General features: G+C 43.1%; 1 protein-coding gene across 9 annotated transcripts in view; it reads left to right on the forward strand.

The window, feature by feature from the left end:
* cicb (capicua transcriptional repressor b) overlaps positions 1-18,164 on the forward strand; it is a 37,766-nt gene that overhangs the window by 2,111 nt on the left and 17,491 nt on the right. For 6 of the 9 annotated variants that reach the window (XM_078933556.1, XM_078933557.1, XM_078933559.1 and 3 more), the window contains exons 1-2: positions 643-857; positions 6,522-10,420. In XM_078933556.1, coding sequence (XP_078789682.1) covers positions 658-857; positions 6,522-10,420 — 4,099 coding nt within the window. In that variant the 5' untranslated portion in view covers positions 643-657. Of the gene's footprint in view, positions 1-642; positions 858-932; positions 1,099-6,521; positions 10,421-18,164 lie in introns of those variants that run through there. The other 3 variants (XM_023964420.2, XM_023964418.2, XM_023964421.2) reach the window with 2 other exon arrangements.

Raw genomic sequence — 18,164 nt, forward strand, 5'->3', positions numbered from 1 at the left:
GACTCATTCCAACCACCGCAAGTTGCAAACGCAGGGTTAGCAGGCTTTACGTCAAAGACACGCCCCCTGGGTCCAGCTGGTGGCAACACTTGTGATGACATCACCTCCCCGTTCGTCTATTGGCCCAAAGACTTGGCACACCTGTCCAATCTCCTGCCACTGAAGTGACGTGCGTCGTGAAGCTCTCGTTTAGGTTCAGCGGAGTGGGCGGAGTCTCTGTGAGCCCCGTTATTGGCTGAAAGCAGTGAAAGTGAGCGTCTGTTGCTGAGAGAAAAGGGAGATCGGAAAGTAAAGGCTGCAACACAGGAGTTGTTTTGTAATCAAAGGACAGCTATTAGATATATGTGTCTTTTCCAGTTGTTTTATTCTATATGCAGAAAGGATGATGCAAAAAAAATAATAATTTTGGTTTACTTTTTTGCAGTTTAGATGTTTGCAGATAATTAACTCGAGGTTCATGCATTCACCCGCATGCTCCGTCTATTTTCTGGTCTAGTGGATCGGCTGATATTTTATCAGTGCCTGCGCAAAGGATGACATTTGTGCTGTCAATTATGGTAAACATACTCATTTTCAAAAGGGGAGGGGGCGTTTGTGCCTTTTAATTGGCGCGCGGTTGTTCTGTTCCTCCCCTCGGCCCTCCCCCATGCTGTTCCTATGGTTCCCAAAGTTCTTATTGGACACTGTAAAGTTTGGGAGAGGGCACTGGTCTTGTTCAGCATTCCTTCCGCTATTGGTGGGAGGCTCCTGTCTGTCAACAGGACTTTGACAGTGTGCCCGGCCCCCTGCTCTGGGACATCGACGCTGATTGGCTACTGTACCTGTCAGCGAGCCCTTATTGGTCAGGTTAGCCAGCTGTGAGTAGTTCATTCACCATTTTGTGACTGTAGTGGAAAAGACGACCGATAGTTTTTTTTGTATTCCCGTTTGAGTTTCTGCGGGGGAAAGACATGTTTTGCGGAGGAAAAGTAGAACCTAAGTTGCCTTCGCACGGTCAAAGACGACAGCTAGGAGGCGTTAGCAAGAGTTGTCCGAGCCTTCTTCTCGAGAGAATGAGACCACAAATCTTTCCCCTGTGAGAGGAAAAGCTCTGTTTGGGTGAGTTGAAAACTAAGTTGGCACTGGGCAGTTGAAGCTCAACTCACACACACTTTCCATTTAACAGAAGCAAGTCGAGAAAACCGCCAACGGTCGTTTTCTTGCTCTGCTCCCCGTCCGAAGGAATGGAGTGGCACGGCTTACGAGCCGTGGAAGAGCCGATTAAAAGGGGAGGGGTTGGGGGGATAAACAGCCTAAAAACTTTCTAAAATGTTTTCACCGCAAACCCGTAGGATATTTTTCTTAAAGAAAACACTCATGCTTAGGTTTTCATTTAAAAAAATTTCGGTTACTGCGGATGACTCTTCGTTGACGTTAGTTTCCCCGAGTTTTGAATGACGCTAGCTTAGCAGTATTACATTTTTAGCTCAAATGTTTACTAACATTCGCACGGGCGCGTGCCGTGTTTATTCCAGAAGTGAAAAAACGAAACCATCGTGTTTTGGTTTGGCTCACCGTGTCATTATGTGTATATCTTCAGCTACTCTTGCGTACTACGACATCTACAAACCCCCCTACTACTACTAATGTTGCTTGGCTGCTTACTAGAGCGAAACACAAGAAAAATGTTCGCCTTTTTATCCGAAGTTTTCTTGTCTTTTCCGCGACATAAAGTAGTCCTTGGTGTCACCATAAAGAAGCTTCGAAGGAGCGCGTGCGTGTGTGCTCCAAGGGGCAAATGTGTCCATTCCCCCACGAAAAATAAAAACGTTCGGGCCCTTCTGGTTCTGGAAAGGCCACTCGGAACCGGTTTGTGTTTGTTACTGAGCAGCACCGCAGACCGCCTGACCGCCTTGAGTCATGATACTGCTTTGACATTGTGGAGCGCCTCTCGTAGTACTCCCAGATGAGCGCATCGAAGCCGGGGATGCGGTCGCTTGTCTTCTCGGCTGTTTCCCCCTGAAAACTCCACTTTTACGCTTTTGTCCTAGTGTCACATTTCTGACAGTGCATTTTTTATTATAATCAGCTTTCAGACCAATGACTGACATTTCATGCTTCCTTTTTGACATTTGTTTTCTACCTAAATCCTCGTGTCCTACACATTCCCACCCTGTCATGCTCTCCTCATTCTCCAGTTTTTCCTCTAATGCTGTGGCCAGCTATTGCATAGCTTGTTGAGCAGCTGATCATTGATGTGGCATTGGCAGTCCCCAAACAGGAGCCGTCATTTGTTCCATTCTACAGATTTATGATCAATATTAGCTGAAGTGCACAAAAGTCAGACCTTATTATGAATCTTTTTAAATAAAATGGATCCCTTCCCTTTATATACACCATATTCCAGATGCCACCAGATTTGCTCTCTCATACACTTTGCATCCTCACACACAACTCGCCTTATTGCTGCACTTAATTTACCCTGTTTTGTTTTCTATGTCATGTCTGTGGAATCACCTCCCAGTCACTCATGAACGAAAGCATGTCTGTACGCAGCAGAGAACATATAATTGTATATAGTTTTTGCTGTTTCATGTTTGAGCGTTTTCCCTCGTGACCCAGTTAAGGGCAAAACCGACCGCCCTGCCGTTCTGATGAGCGAGAGGGCCATGCCAGCCTTTGCCAACACATCTGTCCTCATGTCTCCTTTTTTGTTGTTGTTGTTTTTTTTTTTTTTTTTATTGCACGGTCTTCCTTTTTCCATCTCTGTCTCCATCACCGCATCCCCCTCCCGAAGCCATACAGGCACCCATAAAACGTTTCTAGGAAGAGAGAAGGAGCCGCACAATGCCTACACACACGTATTGACATATAGTGCGAACGCAGCATGGTGGACATAACCTGAACACAGCTATGGACACCTTTAGAAGCACCCTCTGCATCCCTCTCATTATGTGCCAAACTGCAGTGGGCACAGACTGCATTCTCCTTGGCTAATTCATTAAACATGCATCAACGTAGAGGTTTATTAGGGTGGCATGATCAGGTAATAAATACTTTACTACTTTTTTTTTTTTTTTGCTCTGTATTAACACTTCCGATAAGAACTCATTTAGATGATTTATTAGAGTCATCCTTTCCCTCATCTAGAAAATGAAATTCACAGTCTAGCCTTTTTTCCCCCCCACACTTTATTTAAAAAACGTAGTTTTTGGTTGTTTATTTACCCCCTTGATTGCAAAACTTTGACTGTAAAGTCATGCACAAGGACAAGTGCTTATACTGCACAATGAGTGTGTGAGCGAGTAACAATATATAGGCCCAAGGAGAGCTTCACAGCATATGCACGACAGCGCTGTAAATTCCAAGGAGGGCATTTAGCGTGCGTGTAAAGTTGGGTTGCTGCTGTTGAGGAGGCTTGCATTTTGTGCTCCCGTATGTTTATTAGGTGAAACATCTCCCTTTTTGCTGTTTACAGGGAGTCCGATCCAGCTCCGTGGAGATGCTGATGATCTGCCTATTTGAGATTTACAGTGGCTTTAGAAAAGAAGAGAAAACAGTCGCTCGTAACCACTTTATAACAGGACGGTGTCTACAATTACCTAAATTAGGATCTGCACTTCTCCTAAATCTTTGCTTGAGAAGAAAATATTTTAATTCAGACTCTTTTGATGTCATAGACTGTGTTAAAGGCCTGCCGATATATTACATTTTGGACATACTGCCCGAGTGCACAGAGTATGCAGTCTTTTTATCTCTCAAGGACGGATTAAAATACGACAAACGTTTCACTTCCCTGTCTTTTATTAATTTCTCTACATGTAGAATTTGACATGATTAGCTTAGAAATTATCACAGTTATTTCCTAAATGAATTTTGACATTGATGTTTTTTATAAACATGTTAAATTAAGGTTTTTTTCTAAAGAAAGCAGAGTTTAGAAAGACGACTGCTAGAAATGTGACAAAGCTTTCACTCGGAGTCGAGGTTTATTATCTTTCAGAGCCACGTTTAACATTTTTGCACTGGTTGCAATACCTGGGAAAAAAATTCAGAAGCTCCTAAATCATTTTCATGTTGCATAAACAGTCTGTTTTGCTGTCCAAGACTCGTCACAGTTTCTGAGGGGGGGGACACATGGCCGGCCATTGACTTATCAGGCCAAGTCCAGAGGAGTTTGGGAGGCTGTAAGCATGACCAAACACATTTTTCTAAGCTAAGATCAGACCCCGCAAGTCATCTAGTGCACCCTGTGGCCCTGACTCCTTCCTGTCTTTCCAAGTTTTCCACATTTTCTCTTTAGGACAGGCGTTTCCAGGCAGGGCGTCTTCTTCTACTTCAGCATACGAGGGCTTAGTTTGATTCAAGCAAACACATTTATTTGCCTTCCCTCTTTTTCATTGATTTTAAGGTAGAATCCACACACCCCAGCTTTTTTAAAAAAAAGATTGACATTTTTCTGTTATTTTGCTTTCAGCATTCTTTTTTTCATCTTTAAAAATTAACTGTATAGTTAGTAATTAGTATACCCTGCTATAAATAGAGCCAGAGAAGCATCCACAGGAAATGACCGTATGAAAAAGTTCTCTTCACTTGTGAAACTGCATACTTGCTGCTGCACTAAAATTACATCAGTATGATAACTGGTGTTCAGTTGAACATGTAGAAAACAGTTGTGGAAATAGTGGAGCTCTCACTTCTGTGCAGTGTTTGAAAATGAAAAATGAGATTACAATATGAGTTTAAAAAAACAAACATTTGTTTTACATTTGTCATCTTTGCGGGGCAACAATTATAACGTGACACGTCGCTCATTTTAGTGTTTGTTATGTAACTGACTACAAGGTCATTTTTCTGTGTGAGGGACAAACTTTTCCGAGCATCGCAACAGGAAGTGTGTGTAAGATATGAACCAGAATTCTCAAGTTCTTATCAGCGTTTGTAGAAATCCATGCCTTTGCACATGCAGCTGAGTAATAGAGGATGGCACACTTGTGTGTGTTTCTGTGTGAACGTATTTGGCCTGTAATCTCGCATCAGTGAGCGTGCCGGATCCCGTATCAGCCGTTTCATTTCTCTCCTTTTGGGTGTATGTTACCAAAGCAGATTATTCTAATTATATTGTCTTCTGGTTGAAGTGTGATGGTGTTTATTAGGGTGTGTTTGTGTGTCTGAGACAGCCGACTGAGAGGGAGCCTGTGAGTGCTGGAGCCACTGTGGAAATTCCCACTGACTCCACAAGAACAGCCCGTTCGATCAAACATCAGAACAGCTGTGTGTTCTTCCTCCTCTCTCCCACTCATGACATGTTAAAGTGGTGACCTCACACAGGACGCCGCCCCGCTATTTTTCTCTTATAGAAGTCAAACTTTGTACTAAAGGCATCTTTAAGCACACTCTTTTTTTTTCCAAATTTGTTATTTGACTAAAATTAATGTATTAATTAATAGGGGTGTAATGATTAATTGACTTAATTGATGATATGAGTTTTATCCCTACGATCCAACCAGCTTGATCTGTCTGAGGGACGCTGTTGATCAAATCCAATGGACCTATGGCTTTTATAAAATTGTTTCAAAATGAAAGACATCAATAATATCGATATTGGAAAATATAAATTTGGTTGAGACATGGTAGGTTTATTTAACCATTACGTAAAAATGACAAAGTGCGTCACAGCAGACAACACACATGTGATGGCAGCAAAAAAATGACCAATCCATCATTCCAGTCCAATCTGTGGAAACACTTAACAAAGACATGTGAGCATACAATGTGGCTGAACTTTAAGAAACTAAAATATAAATGAGTTTTGAGAAAATCTTGTTTTTTTGTTTATTTGTACACATACTTAATTTACATTTGATTATCTTTCAAGAAATTTTAAGGAATTCAAGGAATTTTAAAAACTTTGCCGGCGCTGTTCAGTTCCCAGTTATTTATCTCTGAGTCACACTGGTGAGTCCGAGATAAATATATTTATTTGGCTAAAGATGTCCTGGATTAATTTTAGGTAATTGAATCGGATCATTCGACATAAAAACCAATAGGTAAAATAATTGTAAACAGACCGACTAAGAATCGAATCAGCAACCACAAATTATGATATTAATCAAATTGTTGTTAAATTGAATTGTTAGTCCTCCAAAAATGAATGCTTTTTAATCATAACTTTTGCAACCTAAAAATGTAATTTCCTTTTCTTTGAACATCTTAAAAATGGGATACAGTATTTGTATGTTTTTTCCCCCCGTTTTTTTTTTTTAAATAAACATGTTTTATTGATTTTGGCAGTAATTTCAATGAATGACATGATCATTTGTGACTAAATTGAATCTTAGTTTTATGTTTAGTCAACACGCAAATAGAAGCAAAAGACGTGCATGCATTTACATAAATCATGTGTGGGGACTGAAGGAGAGACTTTCAAACCTACAGGGCTTCATGCAGTGAATCAGCTTTGCGCTTGGCAAATTTTTAGTAATGGAGACAATAAATGACCACCTGTCTTCTGCTTCCCTCTCTCTGTTTCTCTTCTTCAGACAACATCGCACAGGGCCGAAGATCAGAGGAGAAGGAGCAGAAATAAAAGAACATTGCGAGGAGTGCCTTAACAGTGAAAAAGAGGAGCACATACTGCACTTTGTGAACACAGAGATCAAGATGAGGCCGTTGAAGAAGAACCGGGGACGCTCACCTTCGTTAACTAGAGGGAGAGGTGGGAGGAGGAAGGTGGGATCTCATGCACTCCATGAAAAAGACTCCAAAAAAGTCAAGAAGGAGATGTCTGTCAAAGCTGCACAGCACACACCTAACATTCCCCTGAAGCGAAAACGCTCCCCACCCACTGTCCCCAACTCCATTGAACAGCCTATCACGTTAAGCAATATAAACATGAAGGAGGAGCCTACTAAACTTAGGAACCACACGGAGTCACAAAAGAACGAGGCCAAAAAAGCAGAAGAAGGGACGCAAAAGGACAAAACAGTGGGCACCAATGGAAATAGTTCTTTACCCACAGCTTCTGTAGCATTTCCTACCTCCCTGCCAGCGCTGCAACCTCAAGCCACCAACCACAGTCCCAGCATAGGCTCCATCTCCAGCAGGAAAACGGCCACATTCAAGGCTCGAATACCCAAGAAAAAATACACCTATGAGCACTTTGCTAACAATGCAAGTGTCATGACTAGCATTCCTACCTCCAGCCCTGCACTCATACAGAACAGCTACTGCGATATTAACAGTAAGGTTAGCAACACTGCAAATACTAAAGATAATAACTTCAAGAATAGTAAGGATTTTAGTTCCCACGTTAACCAAAGCTTTAATTTTCGCATCTGCACAAGTACTAACAGTAATACTATATGTGGAACTACTACCAGTAAAACAAGCAGTAGTACTAGTAGTGTGGGGAGCTACAGCACCTATATCAATAGCAAAAGTAATAATTGCTCAGGTAATCCACTGTCAGTGCTGACTGTGGACAGTAAAGCTACAGAAGTGAACAGGATAGTTTTTGTGGATGATAAAACCCTCAGGACTGCAAATGCCCAGGAAAAAGAGGCCCAGGGTGGGGAGAACGCAGTAGATGGAACCCCTAACTCAGTGCGTTCCTACTCCACCGATACAGCCAGTGAGCACTCTGCTGACCTGGATGTAATAGAAGCAACAGGACCAAGCACTCATATCCTATCTCCACTCCACAATGCCCAACAGCAAGAAATGAGTCTTTCAGAAGGGTTAGCTGAAACTCTGGCTAAAGGAATGAAAAACCAGAGGGTGTTGGCTCGCCAAAAAAACAGGACTGTAGAGGCTGTCAGAAATGGAGACGGATGCCACCCATCTTCTGTATTCAGCCCAGGGCTGGTGCGAAGGGTGAGTGGAGAGACTGTGGAAATTGTTCTCCACGGAGAAGACACCCTTGTTAAATACCCTTTTCATGGCGGACCGATGACGTCACCCTCACGGACTGAAAGGATTGTGGATTTCATTTTGGACACCCCCCCACCCGGCACGGCCCCTGTGGCTGTCGGGACCAGAGTGTGTGTGCCGTTTGGCGGAGAGGAAGGGGGTTGTCTGTTTTACAGAGAGGGAATTGTAGCCCGGGTGGACCCCCACCCTGGTGTCTCGTTTCCGTACCAGGTGCTCCTGAATGAAGAAAGTGAAAGCAGAAGGGCGAGCGAGGAGACAGAGAAAAGCAAAGTCAACGGAAAAGGTGTGTGGGTGTCTCGACAAAGCCTGCGACTGCTTGCTCCTCCCTGGGAAGTCTCACATTTAGATGGTGGGGGGGCGAAGGAGAGGGAGCGCGAAAGGGAAAGGGAGGAGAGGGAGCGGCGGGAGGAGATGGAGGTGGAGAGGGAGGTCTGCCAATTGAGTATTGGGATGGGGGTGCTAGGGGGTCACGATTTCTCACATGATGGGGGTACAGGGGTACATTCTTTTGGACCATCCAGCTCCTCTGTGACTTCGAGCGTAGTGGTCATCACCGACCCTGGATGTGGAGATGGATTCTCTGAAAGACAGAGGGAGAAGAAGATGGCCACCCCAGAGGAAGACGTGGAGGTATCTCATTTTAACAGGGTCCACACGGCTGGTCCAAAACCAAATCCTCCGCATCCCAGAAATATTACCTCCAAAGCCAGTGACCACCCCACTTTCTCCCCGCACCTCTCTGTAGTGGGGGGTCTTGGACCACCCAATCTCTCCACCATTTCAAATCCTCAGCCAACACCTTCTCCTGTCCTACAGATCTCTGAAATGAACAGCATCCAAACAAACCTACCTCCACTAAAGACCACTCCCACTCAGACCCCCACACCCACTTCCAGTGTTGGGTCTTCCTCTGCCTCCTCTCGCTGCCGGACTCCTCTTTCATTGGCTCAACAGAAGTACAAAAAGGGGGACGTGGTGTGCACGCCAAATGGGATTCGGAAGAAGTTCAATGGAAAGCAGTGGAGGAGGCTGTGCTCCAGGGAGGGCTGCATGAAAGAGTCTCAGCGTCGCGGGTACTGCTCTCGACACTTGTCCATGCGAACCAAGGAGATGGAGGCAGCAGGCGGAGAGAAGGGGGGAGGAGGGGGCAACAGCTCGGGGACAGTCACCCCCTCGGACCTTCTGCGACAAGCCAGCAGTGAGTTTGAGTGGGACGAGACATCCAGAGAGAGCAGTGAGATCAGCAGCAGAGGAGACTCCAGACCGCGCCTGGTCCTCCCGTCCCTCCTTCCCCATGAACTGTCGTCACGCTTCGACTTTGATGAGTGTGAGGCTGCCACCATGCTGGTGTCGTTAGGGAGCTCCCGCTCCGGAACCCCCTCCTTCTCCCCCATCTCCAACCAGTCACCCTTCTCCCCTGCCCCCTCTCCTTCACCCTCCCCTCTGTTTGGTTTCAGGCCGGCTAACTTCTCCCCCATTACAGCCTCCCCAGTCTTGCAACACCGAAGGCCCCGGCAGCCCAGCGGCACGGGGGGAGGAGGAGGAGGGGGCGGGAGCAGCAAGGTTGCAATCCCAGGTGGAGGTGCAGAAAGGGAAAAACACCCTTCGGGTATCCACTCGTCCTTCCACAATAACTTAACGTTTACCGTCCCAATGAGCCCCAACAAAAGAAAACCCGACGCACCCCCACCACCAACGCTCCCCACCCACCACCATGATTATACCCCCAAAACAGAGCTGGAGCAGGTGGACCTCAACAACTCTTTTAGGGTGTTGTCCCCCCAAACGCCCGCATCACATTCCCGCAGTCACACACCCACTTTCTCCCGGCCCAAAGGAGGGACCACCCTGTCTGCTAGCAGGCCTTCATCCTCTACAGCCGTCTCCCCTCCTCCTCTGCTAGTGTCCCCAACCCCTCCTTCTACCCTCAGTACAGAAGGGGGGCCTCGTCGTGTAGTCCACGTCTCTCAGCAGACGTTACGGGACTCCCCTGTCATTGTAAGGAATCCCGAAGTTCCTCTAACAAAATTTACAGAGACTCCCATGGGAAGAGGAGGAGGTGCGGATGAGGGGGAAACAGATAGCACTTCATCTCAAGACGTTGCCCCAACCCCCCTCAATTCTCACCCAGTTTCTGGTCTGCAGGTTCCAGTCCCAATTAACCGCGCTGCAGCCACAGTACCGAATAACGCCGTCCTCCTCCGCAGCCCAGCTCAAACACTCCTGCTGGTGTCCCCAACACCTTCCGCCTTGCCGGGGTTTGACCCCTCTGCCCCCGTCCCACAGACCCTATCAGTTACAGTAAGCACAACAGTTTCAGCTGCTGCCACAACCGACACGGACTCTTCTGGAGAACGAGAAGACAACAGAGGCAGCGGGTTTGGGACAGGAGTCCAGCAGCCCGTTCCGTGCCATCCTTCCCCTACAGCTCTGCTTCCCCTGATCCTGCCAGCAGAAAGTCTGCACCCAGTCCCGCGGAAGGACATCATCATGGGACGTCCTGGTACAGGTGAGAACTGCTGCATTTATCTGGGTGGATTTTAGATGTGTGGTTTATGACAGAAGAGCTCCACTGTATATTTGAGACAAAGTTCCTAATGAAAAAAAAGTTATTTAAAATGGTAATTATTCAATTTTGGTGCTAGTAAACACCTAAATCAGAATTTACTCAAAATAAAAAAATAAAGTTTGAGTCCTTTAAAAATGTATTTTGTCTATAAAAGGGGAAATTTAGTGTACTTTTTTAAAGGTGCGGTATATTATTAATAAAATATTATGAAGGCCCACCTTGTAAAAATATTTTTTGTTTTTTTAACAAGTTTTACTTTCATTTTAGTTCTCCACTATCCTCATAAAGAGAAAGTATTTGCATCTGTGTTCTTTAAAGTGATGATTAAAAAGTATATTTATTTTAGAAGATAAATTTATCTCAGTGTTGTCCTAATTAGTGACACACACATTAAATTGTGTTGGGCTGAGTGTGTACTGGTCTTCATGTGACTTTTAGGACATTTGTTAGCTCTGACAATAAACAGCTCTGACTATGAAAATAAACATTTCTGAAGAACTGTTGGGACAAAAATAGATGGTCATGAAGCTACCTGGAGCAATGCAAATTAATGTTAATTTAGGTTTTATTCTTTTAGCAAACGCACATATACTCTGATCATGTTTGGTATGAAAGTAATTACATAACATTGGAATAGAAATATCAAAAATTTCATTTTTTCCCCCTTTATTTTTGTATTATTATATTAAATAATTAGTATGGAGCAGGGATTTTTGTTACGTATATGCTGTCACTGATAAATCAATTATTTGTAAAAGTGCCAAACATATACTGTTTTTGATCATTGACTTTCTTGCATATAAACAGAAGTGATGGCCACAGTACCACTAAAGGATCATATAGACTTAGCCTTGCCCGTGTCCTGATGGCTTTTCTGTTAGTCAGCACGCTGTTGTCCCGTATGGCTTTGCTGCCAGTTGTCTACAGAACGCTCGCATGAGCTGTGTAAACCCTGGAACCACTGGGTGTGATTCAGCAGGTCAGCTTCTTAAAATCCCTTTCAAAGGATAATGCGCAATTTTACTCTACCAAAGTCTCCCTCAGTTTCCTCAGAGAGCTACAGATGATCAAAACCAGCAACTTGAGAAGCAAAGGGACATATTAGTTTTTTTTGGCAACATGTTGTGTTTTTTGTTACAACTAAGACTGTGCCAAAATTATAACACATATACTAAAATACTTTTCAATTTCCAGATTCAGATCAATGTTCAGAGTATTTGGATTTAACATTTTTTTTGTATGTGTGTGTGGAGGGGGTCTGTGTGTGAGTGTAGATGAAGTGTTAGCATTGCTTTGCTGTTTTTCACCCTTTTTGGTGTGTGTGTGTGTGTGTGTGCGTGTGTGAGGATTAGTTTCTAAATTCTAAAAGATTAGCTTTGTTGACACTGGCGAGTGTCTCTTGTGCATGAGAATCCAACAGGCAGGGAAACCCAAACGTCATTGTTTGATCGAGAATCAGTCCAAAGCATGAGGGAAGTTTGATTGGTCTGAATGGCAGGACACTAACATTTAGAGACAAAGGCAAAACTGTGTATAGAATGAGTGCACAGGGATTATGAACACTCGCAGGCACGTCTTGTTTTTAAATGAGAAGAATCAAAGAGAGAATGAGGAAAACCTGGTTGGACACGACAGCATCAAATGGGAAGAACTCAAATGTTCCTTTTGATATAATCCCTGCTTGTGTGTGTTTGGTGAGTGCGTGTTGTCAGCTTTTCCACATTTCTTTTACAGCAACTATTTCTGCAAACGTTTTTATTTGTATGTTTATGTTTGGTAATTGAACAATGTGAGTGTGTATTCACACAAAGTGCGAACAGCTTCCATCGTGACCAGCTTTACCGAAGCGTGTGTGCTTTTGAAGATTTCCTACAAAGTGGGTGCGTGAGGATTTCTTTTTTATTTTTCAAATTCTTGCGTGGGAAATGTGTTGTATTGTGGAGTCAGTGCATTTGTGTGCGAGGGCGCTTCCTTTATCGTCTACATTTCCCTTCATTATTTTTATATCTGTGTGTGTGTGTGTGTGTGTGATTCACGGGATCTCCAGTCTTCACCTTTTTGTGCTTTATCGCTGTGTCGACACAACAGACACTGGGTGGACGTGGACGAGAAGGCAGCAATGTCATTTTGAGTTCATGGTTCCTCCTTAGATCCCCTTTTTGCAGCTGAAGACATGCTAAATGAATGAATGTAAAGCTACTCTTTGTGTTAGTGTGTGCAAAGTTGTGTTGGTATATGTGAGGGAAATCACTGATTCAGTCTGTTCACTATAGTTGTTCTGTGTGTTCATTAAGGACAATTGAGTCAAATAATTGGTATTTTACCGTATATTTTAAAAGCCTAAACATTTAATATGTTATCATACAAATGTGTGATAGTTTTGTAGTAGGGGAAATTGAAACAGAAAGAATTAATATTTGGAAATATGCACACAAAATTCTGGCTCTTTATGATAACGAAGCACGCAAACATAAAAAAATATATGTTACTTTTTTATGTTTACAGTTGTGGTTCAGCCTCAATATATTATAAGCAACAAACTCTATTGTATAACAAAGAATGAGCCGCTGTGTTCATTTTGGTTTTAAAAAACTCCTAATTCTATGATCATTTTTCTCATACGTGTGTCAACAACTCAAGCAACTATTTTCTTCAATGACAGGAAACAGACATTTCAGGATGTTCAAAGCTATTATTTAAAGTTTTGTTTACCGAGAAATCTTTGCCTTGATCCTAGGCTTTTCTGCCAACTGGAAACCTAAAAGTCAATCAGAAAAAGCTACTTTTGAATGTGAAATAATGAATCCTTTTAGAGCAAACTGCCAGTGATTCAGAGGCTGTAAGGAAAAGAGAGAAACAGATCATCATATGTCAAAAAAAGAAGTAGCTTGCATGATATGCACTTTAAATTGGCAAGTTCCTCTGCATAGTTTAATTCTAGTCTGTGCATTACAATGTAATACTGCCATCATTGTTTTATATGATGTAATGCAGCAATTATCTGGCTGTGCATGGATGACGGTGTCACACATTTTGAGGACAGGAGGAAAGTAGGGAAAAGAACAGGCTGACAGTGTTGGGGGCAAGACAAAGGCAGCTGCTTCAAGGTGTCACACGCTTATTGCATTTGTGTGTGCATATAAGGGCAGAGTGACAAATCGTCAATCTCTACACACCGGACATGATATTGCGAGCATCAAGCGTCTGTTGCCATGGCAACGCAGCAAACATCACACTGATGGAGCTCATGCACAAGGCAGATTATTCCGAATATTCGGAGACATACAAAATATCAGCCATTCCTGGTGAAATACTCCTAGGTTCTCTTTGGAGCACTAACATTCATTTTCCTACTAAATGTAAACTTTCTCTTGTTGTGTTTTATGGTTGTCCACAAAAGAGACACATAATTGGAGGATTTAGTTGATGATTTAATGGCTGAAGAAATCCAGTGATGTATAATGTTAAAACCTTTACTATAAAGGTACATATATGACTTTTTGTGTTTGCTGACAGCTTGGTCTCTTGTTCTTGTGTCCACCTCTGAAGTTTGTAAAAAAGCGGTCTTTCTGGACTGCATTTGCGCTCCAATATCAGCGCGTTTACCAGATGCCCATATGATCTATCCACTCAGCATCTCACCTGCAGAGATTTGACTCTGTGTCTTCAATTTATGTTATTAACGCCATCTTCTGGAATGGTTTTTCACGTATTACCATATTCACACGGTCTCAGTTTTTATGCAGTATAAACAATGCATCATTCTTTCTCTTTTTGTGCCACAGAAACATGTGCACTGTCTTTGAACCACTGAGTAAACACGCCATACTCTCTCAATTACACGTGAATTTACTTTTTTGCTCGTGATTGCTCCTCCTCAAAAAACATTTCATTTTAAAATGTTTCTTTTAAAATATTTTTTTCACTTTATTTTAACCATTTGCTTTATCGCATTGCAGCATTCGCTTCCTTTCCTTTTTCACCTAGCTCTCCTCGTTCTGGTCTACCCGGATACGGATACCCGGGAATAACATCCCCACTCCCTCCCGCCCCTGCTTTACGTAACTCTTAAAGCCCTGCATATCCTCCCTGACCATGGCAACAACCACATCTGGATACCACAGCCATCTAGACTGGCACCAAATCACACATGAATCCTTCGAGTCTAAGCACAAAAGTCCACGTTCCCACATTTCTTTTTTTTTTTTTTTTTTTGACAAATCATAGTTATGTTGAAATTCTGAAAATGCACGGTGCAGAGGGAGATGTTTTTCTTCAGGGCTTTGAGCATGTGCATGCAAAGGTAAAGTTAAACTCATTCATGCCCTAAGCTGTTCATCTCAAACCCAAATTTATCAGCCTGAGGTCAAAATTTGTAAGGATTTATATTAAATGCCAAAGTTTGGAATTATTTTGTGTTCTTCTAAATCTGTTTCTTTTTCTCTCCCCCCTTTTACTGCCATTGCATCTCAAGTTCTAGTTTGCATTAGCTTTATGCTGCCTGGTGTGAGCTATTTATTTGCAGGATTACAGTGCCCCCATATGGGCAAAAGCACTCATTACAATTCCCTCATGAACTGAAATTCTGGTTTGAGATCTCCTGGTTTCAAGTTAGTGTTCCTCTGATGTTCTTCTTATGACAATTATTTAATGTTGAGAGGGACCTATATAAGGCTGCATATGTAGCCACAGACTGTAGAACATGTTCATCTAATCCTCATCATCTGTTAATTCCACCTTTCTGGTACCTTTTGCGTCACTGACTCACACATGCAGCATTTAGTTGTTGTTTTTTTCTGGCTTAAAGAAAATTTGAACAAAGATGGTGTTTTAAAATCAAACCTCAAAGTATGGGAGCCATTGAAGTGTCCGCATTCCTCGAAGTTAGTTTGGTTTATTTTCAGGCAGTTTTTGGTGGTCATGGGGAAGCTGGTGAGGCTGGGTGGCATAGGTACCTGTGCCCAACATAGCTGTTGCCATGGTAACTGCAAAGGACTGGTAGATCGAGTTATAATTGGACGGAGCAAATGGTGGGTTGTGGGAGGGAGAAACACAGCACAGGGGTGGAAGATGAATTAAGGGACGAGAGAGAATAGATAGTTGAAGGAGCGAAGGCGGTGCTGCCCCCCCTCCTTCCTCTCTACAGTGCAAGCAAAGGTAAAGGGGCCGTGCCGTCACGTGGCTTTTGATACTCGTATGGGCAACAGGCGCATGTATGCACGTTTACATCGAAAACACGATTTTTGAACGAGGAGACAGCCTCCTGAACACCTACACACAACGTTGCACTGCCAGCTTGGAACCAGAGAGAAGAAGTTGAGCTTCGTGGGAAATTCTCTATTACTGTTTTCCTCACACCATTGCAAGCTGTCATGAGTTTTTTTTTAAATTATTTTTTTATGACTAAGTCCTAGAAAATGTGGTTCCTTAAAGCACTTGCATCTTGACTCTGCATGCTGTGTTTGTGCAAATGCAGTTATCAGCTTGCCACATCTAACTTGCACATCTCTCATGTTCAAATGTGGGAGTTAAGGTCATCTCTTTAACACAACTGCAAGTGTGCTGTGTGTTTTTGTTTTTTATGTTTGCGTCAGTCTTTTTAGGCTATAGAAGAAAAAGGATGATTAATAGTTATATGTTGTGCTCTACAGAAGGTTTGATAATGTTAAAAAGAGTTCTTACTACATTGTACCCTTATCTTTTACCCCACCCCTTCCTCTCTTTGCCCTCTTTGTTTTTGACTTACTGCGTCAAGCTGTTCAAACCTCCCTCCCACACTTTATTTTCTGCCTTGTCCACAGTTTAACACAGCTGATAAACTGTAATCATATTATCTCCCTGTATACTTTTAATGTCTAAAAGACTTTATTGATTCTACATTTCTGGGAAAATACAGTTGGAGCAGAGAAAATAGTCATGTATTTCTTTTCTTTTTTTAAGTACAGCACACCACAAAGGGTCTCCAGATCTCATTGGTCAAACAGCAAAGCTCCTGATCTGCTGACTGACTGGTCAGTGATGATGACATCCCTCCCAGTGTTGTATTTTTCTTACATTATATACAGGTTTTTGCATTATTACACGCCTAAATTGTACTTTTTAAACCTTTATTACACAGTTTAAGTACTAAGCATTAAACATTGAAATGCTAAACTACTTTGTCTCTTCTCAACGCAGACACCATTCCTCCCTTTTTAACAGAAGTTCTGCTTTCATGGGTTGTTTTCTCTCCACCCCTCCTCTTTCTACTGCTGAAAATGACTCTCAGTCTATTTTTACCCATATGGTCTTCTCCAGTCTAAGCCAGTTCTGTCCATTTCTCTTTGTTTTTAAATCATACTTAGCATTCAGCATTCCAGAACTAGTGAATAGGAGGCAAATTAGCCTAATAAAAGCTGTAGAAAGAGTATCTTACTTTAGTAAAGGCAATTAGAGTTGGAAGCTAGTAGTCAGAATGATTCTAAAGTCCTGTGAAAGTTTAGACTGTACCAACATGTAAAGTCATTTTCACCTCCTGTGCACATTGGGACAGGGAAGAAGCCCTACTTTAGGGAGACTGCTTAACAGTAGTTGGCACGCTGGCGCCTCTGCACTGTTGGTCTTTGTGGGTTTAAAGCCGGAGCAGGGTATGTGTAAGGGGGAGGAGTCTTGTGTTAATTATCGACAGCCATTGGTTGGCCTACATCTGAGAGCCGCCGTTCGATTTGCTCTTTAACACGTCATTCAAGGTTTACTACGAAACGTGCGCCAATGACGCAAGCCTTGCTTTAAGGACACCACCACTAAAACTTCGCCTTTTCTGAGAGTTCCGCTAATTTTGATAATGTTGTTACCTAAATAAAAGAAATAAACATTACTTATTTAGTTCCATTTAATCATTTACCAAATATTTGTGAGTGGAAACTGTTTATAGTGATGAATCAGAGCGACATTTGCATATGACTGGCATTCCAGCGCACGGTATAACCAACCAGGGTTCTCGGCGGGCAGATGATTGACAACTGTTTTGACCAATGAACGCACAGGGTTTGCCTAATGTAGGGGCGGGACAAGGCTGGGCGAGGTTGACAGGACGAGAAGGGGAGGGAGACAAGCAGCCCAGTTTACAACAAGAGGAAGAGGGAGGGAAAGAAAAAGAAGGGGCAAAGCTCGTAAGAGCCAGAACCAGATAAAAATACGAGAGTAAACTCGGATAGGGAAACCGAAGAGATGAGAAATGAGGAGGTTTATTGGCCAAACAGCACATAGAGCGCAACGTTTTAACCGGACGGCACAGCGCGCGCCGATGTCGTTCACGCGAAGTGGCTAGCTAACCTGCAGCAAACGGACTGATCTCTGACGGCTTAAATCAAACGTTGCTTCTTTGTAAACCTCCCCCGCCTGCGGTCGGATTCTGGTCCGTTTTTTGGCGTTTAGATGCTCCCCTGAAAGATGGACCAAGGAGTACGGGAATAGTAAGAAAAATGCACCCCTTCTCTTCGCTGATTGGAGCCAAGAGTCTTCCTTTGCCGTGGTCGCTTGTCGCTTCGGTTGCAGTCTTAATAGTTGCTAGCTTTAATGGGGTTTGTAGCCACACTGGCCAGGTAAAACGGGAGCTGCTTTAATGTGATCGAGGAAGAACTGCTTGAAGCTCGTGTTGGGCGGCTCTCAATCAAACAGACGAATAGCGGGTTTGTATGTAAGC

This window comes from Oryzias latipes, chromosome 16 (assembly GCF_053564925.1).
Source record: "Oryzias latipes strain Hd-rR chromosome 16, Olatipes_Hd-rR_3.1".
Classification (NCBI taxonomy): Eukaryota; Metazoa; Chordata; class Actinopteri; order Beloniformes; family Adrianichthyidae; genus Oryzias; species Oryzias latipes.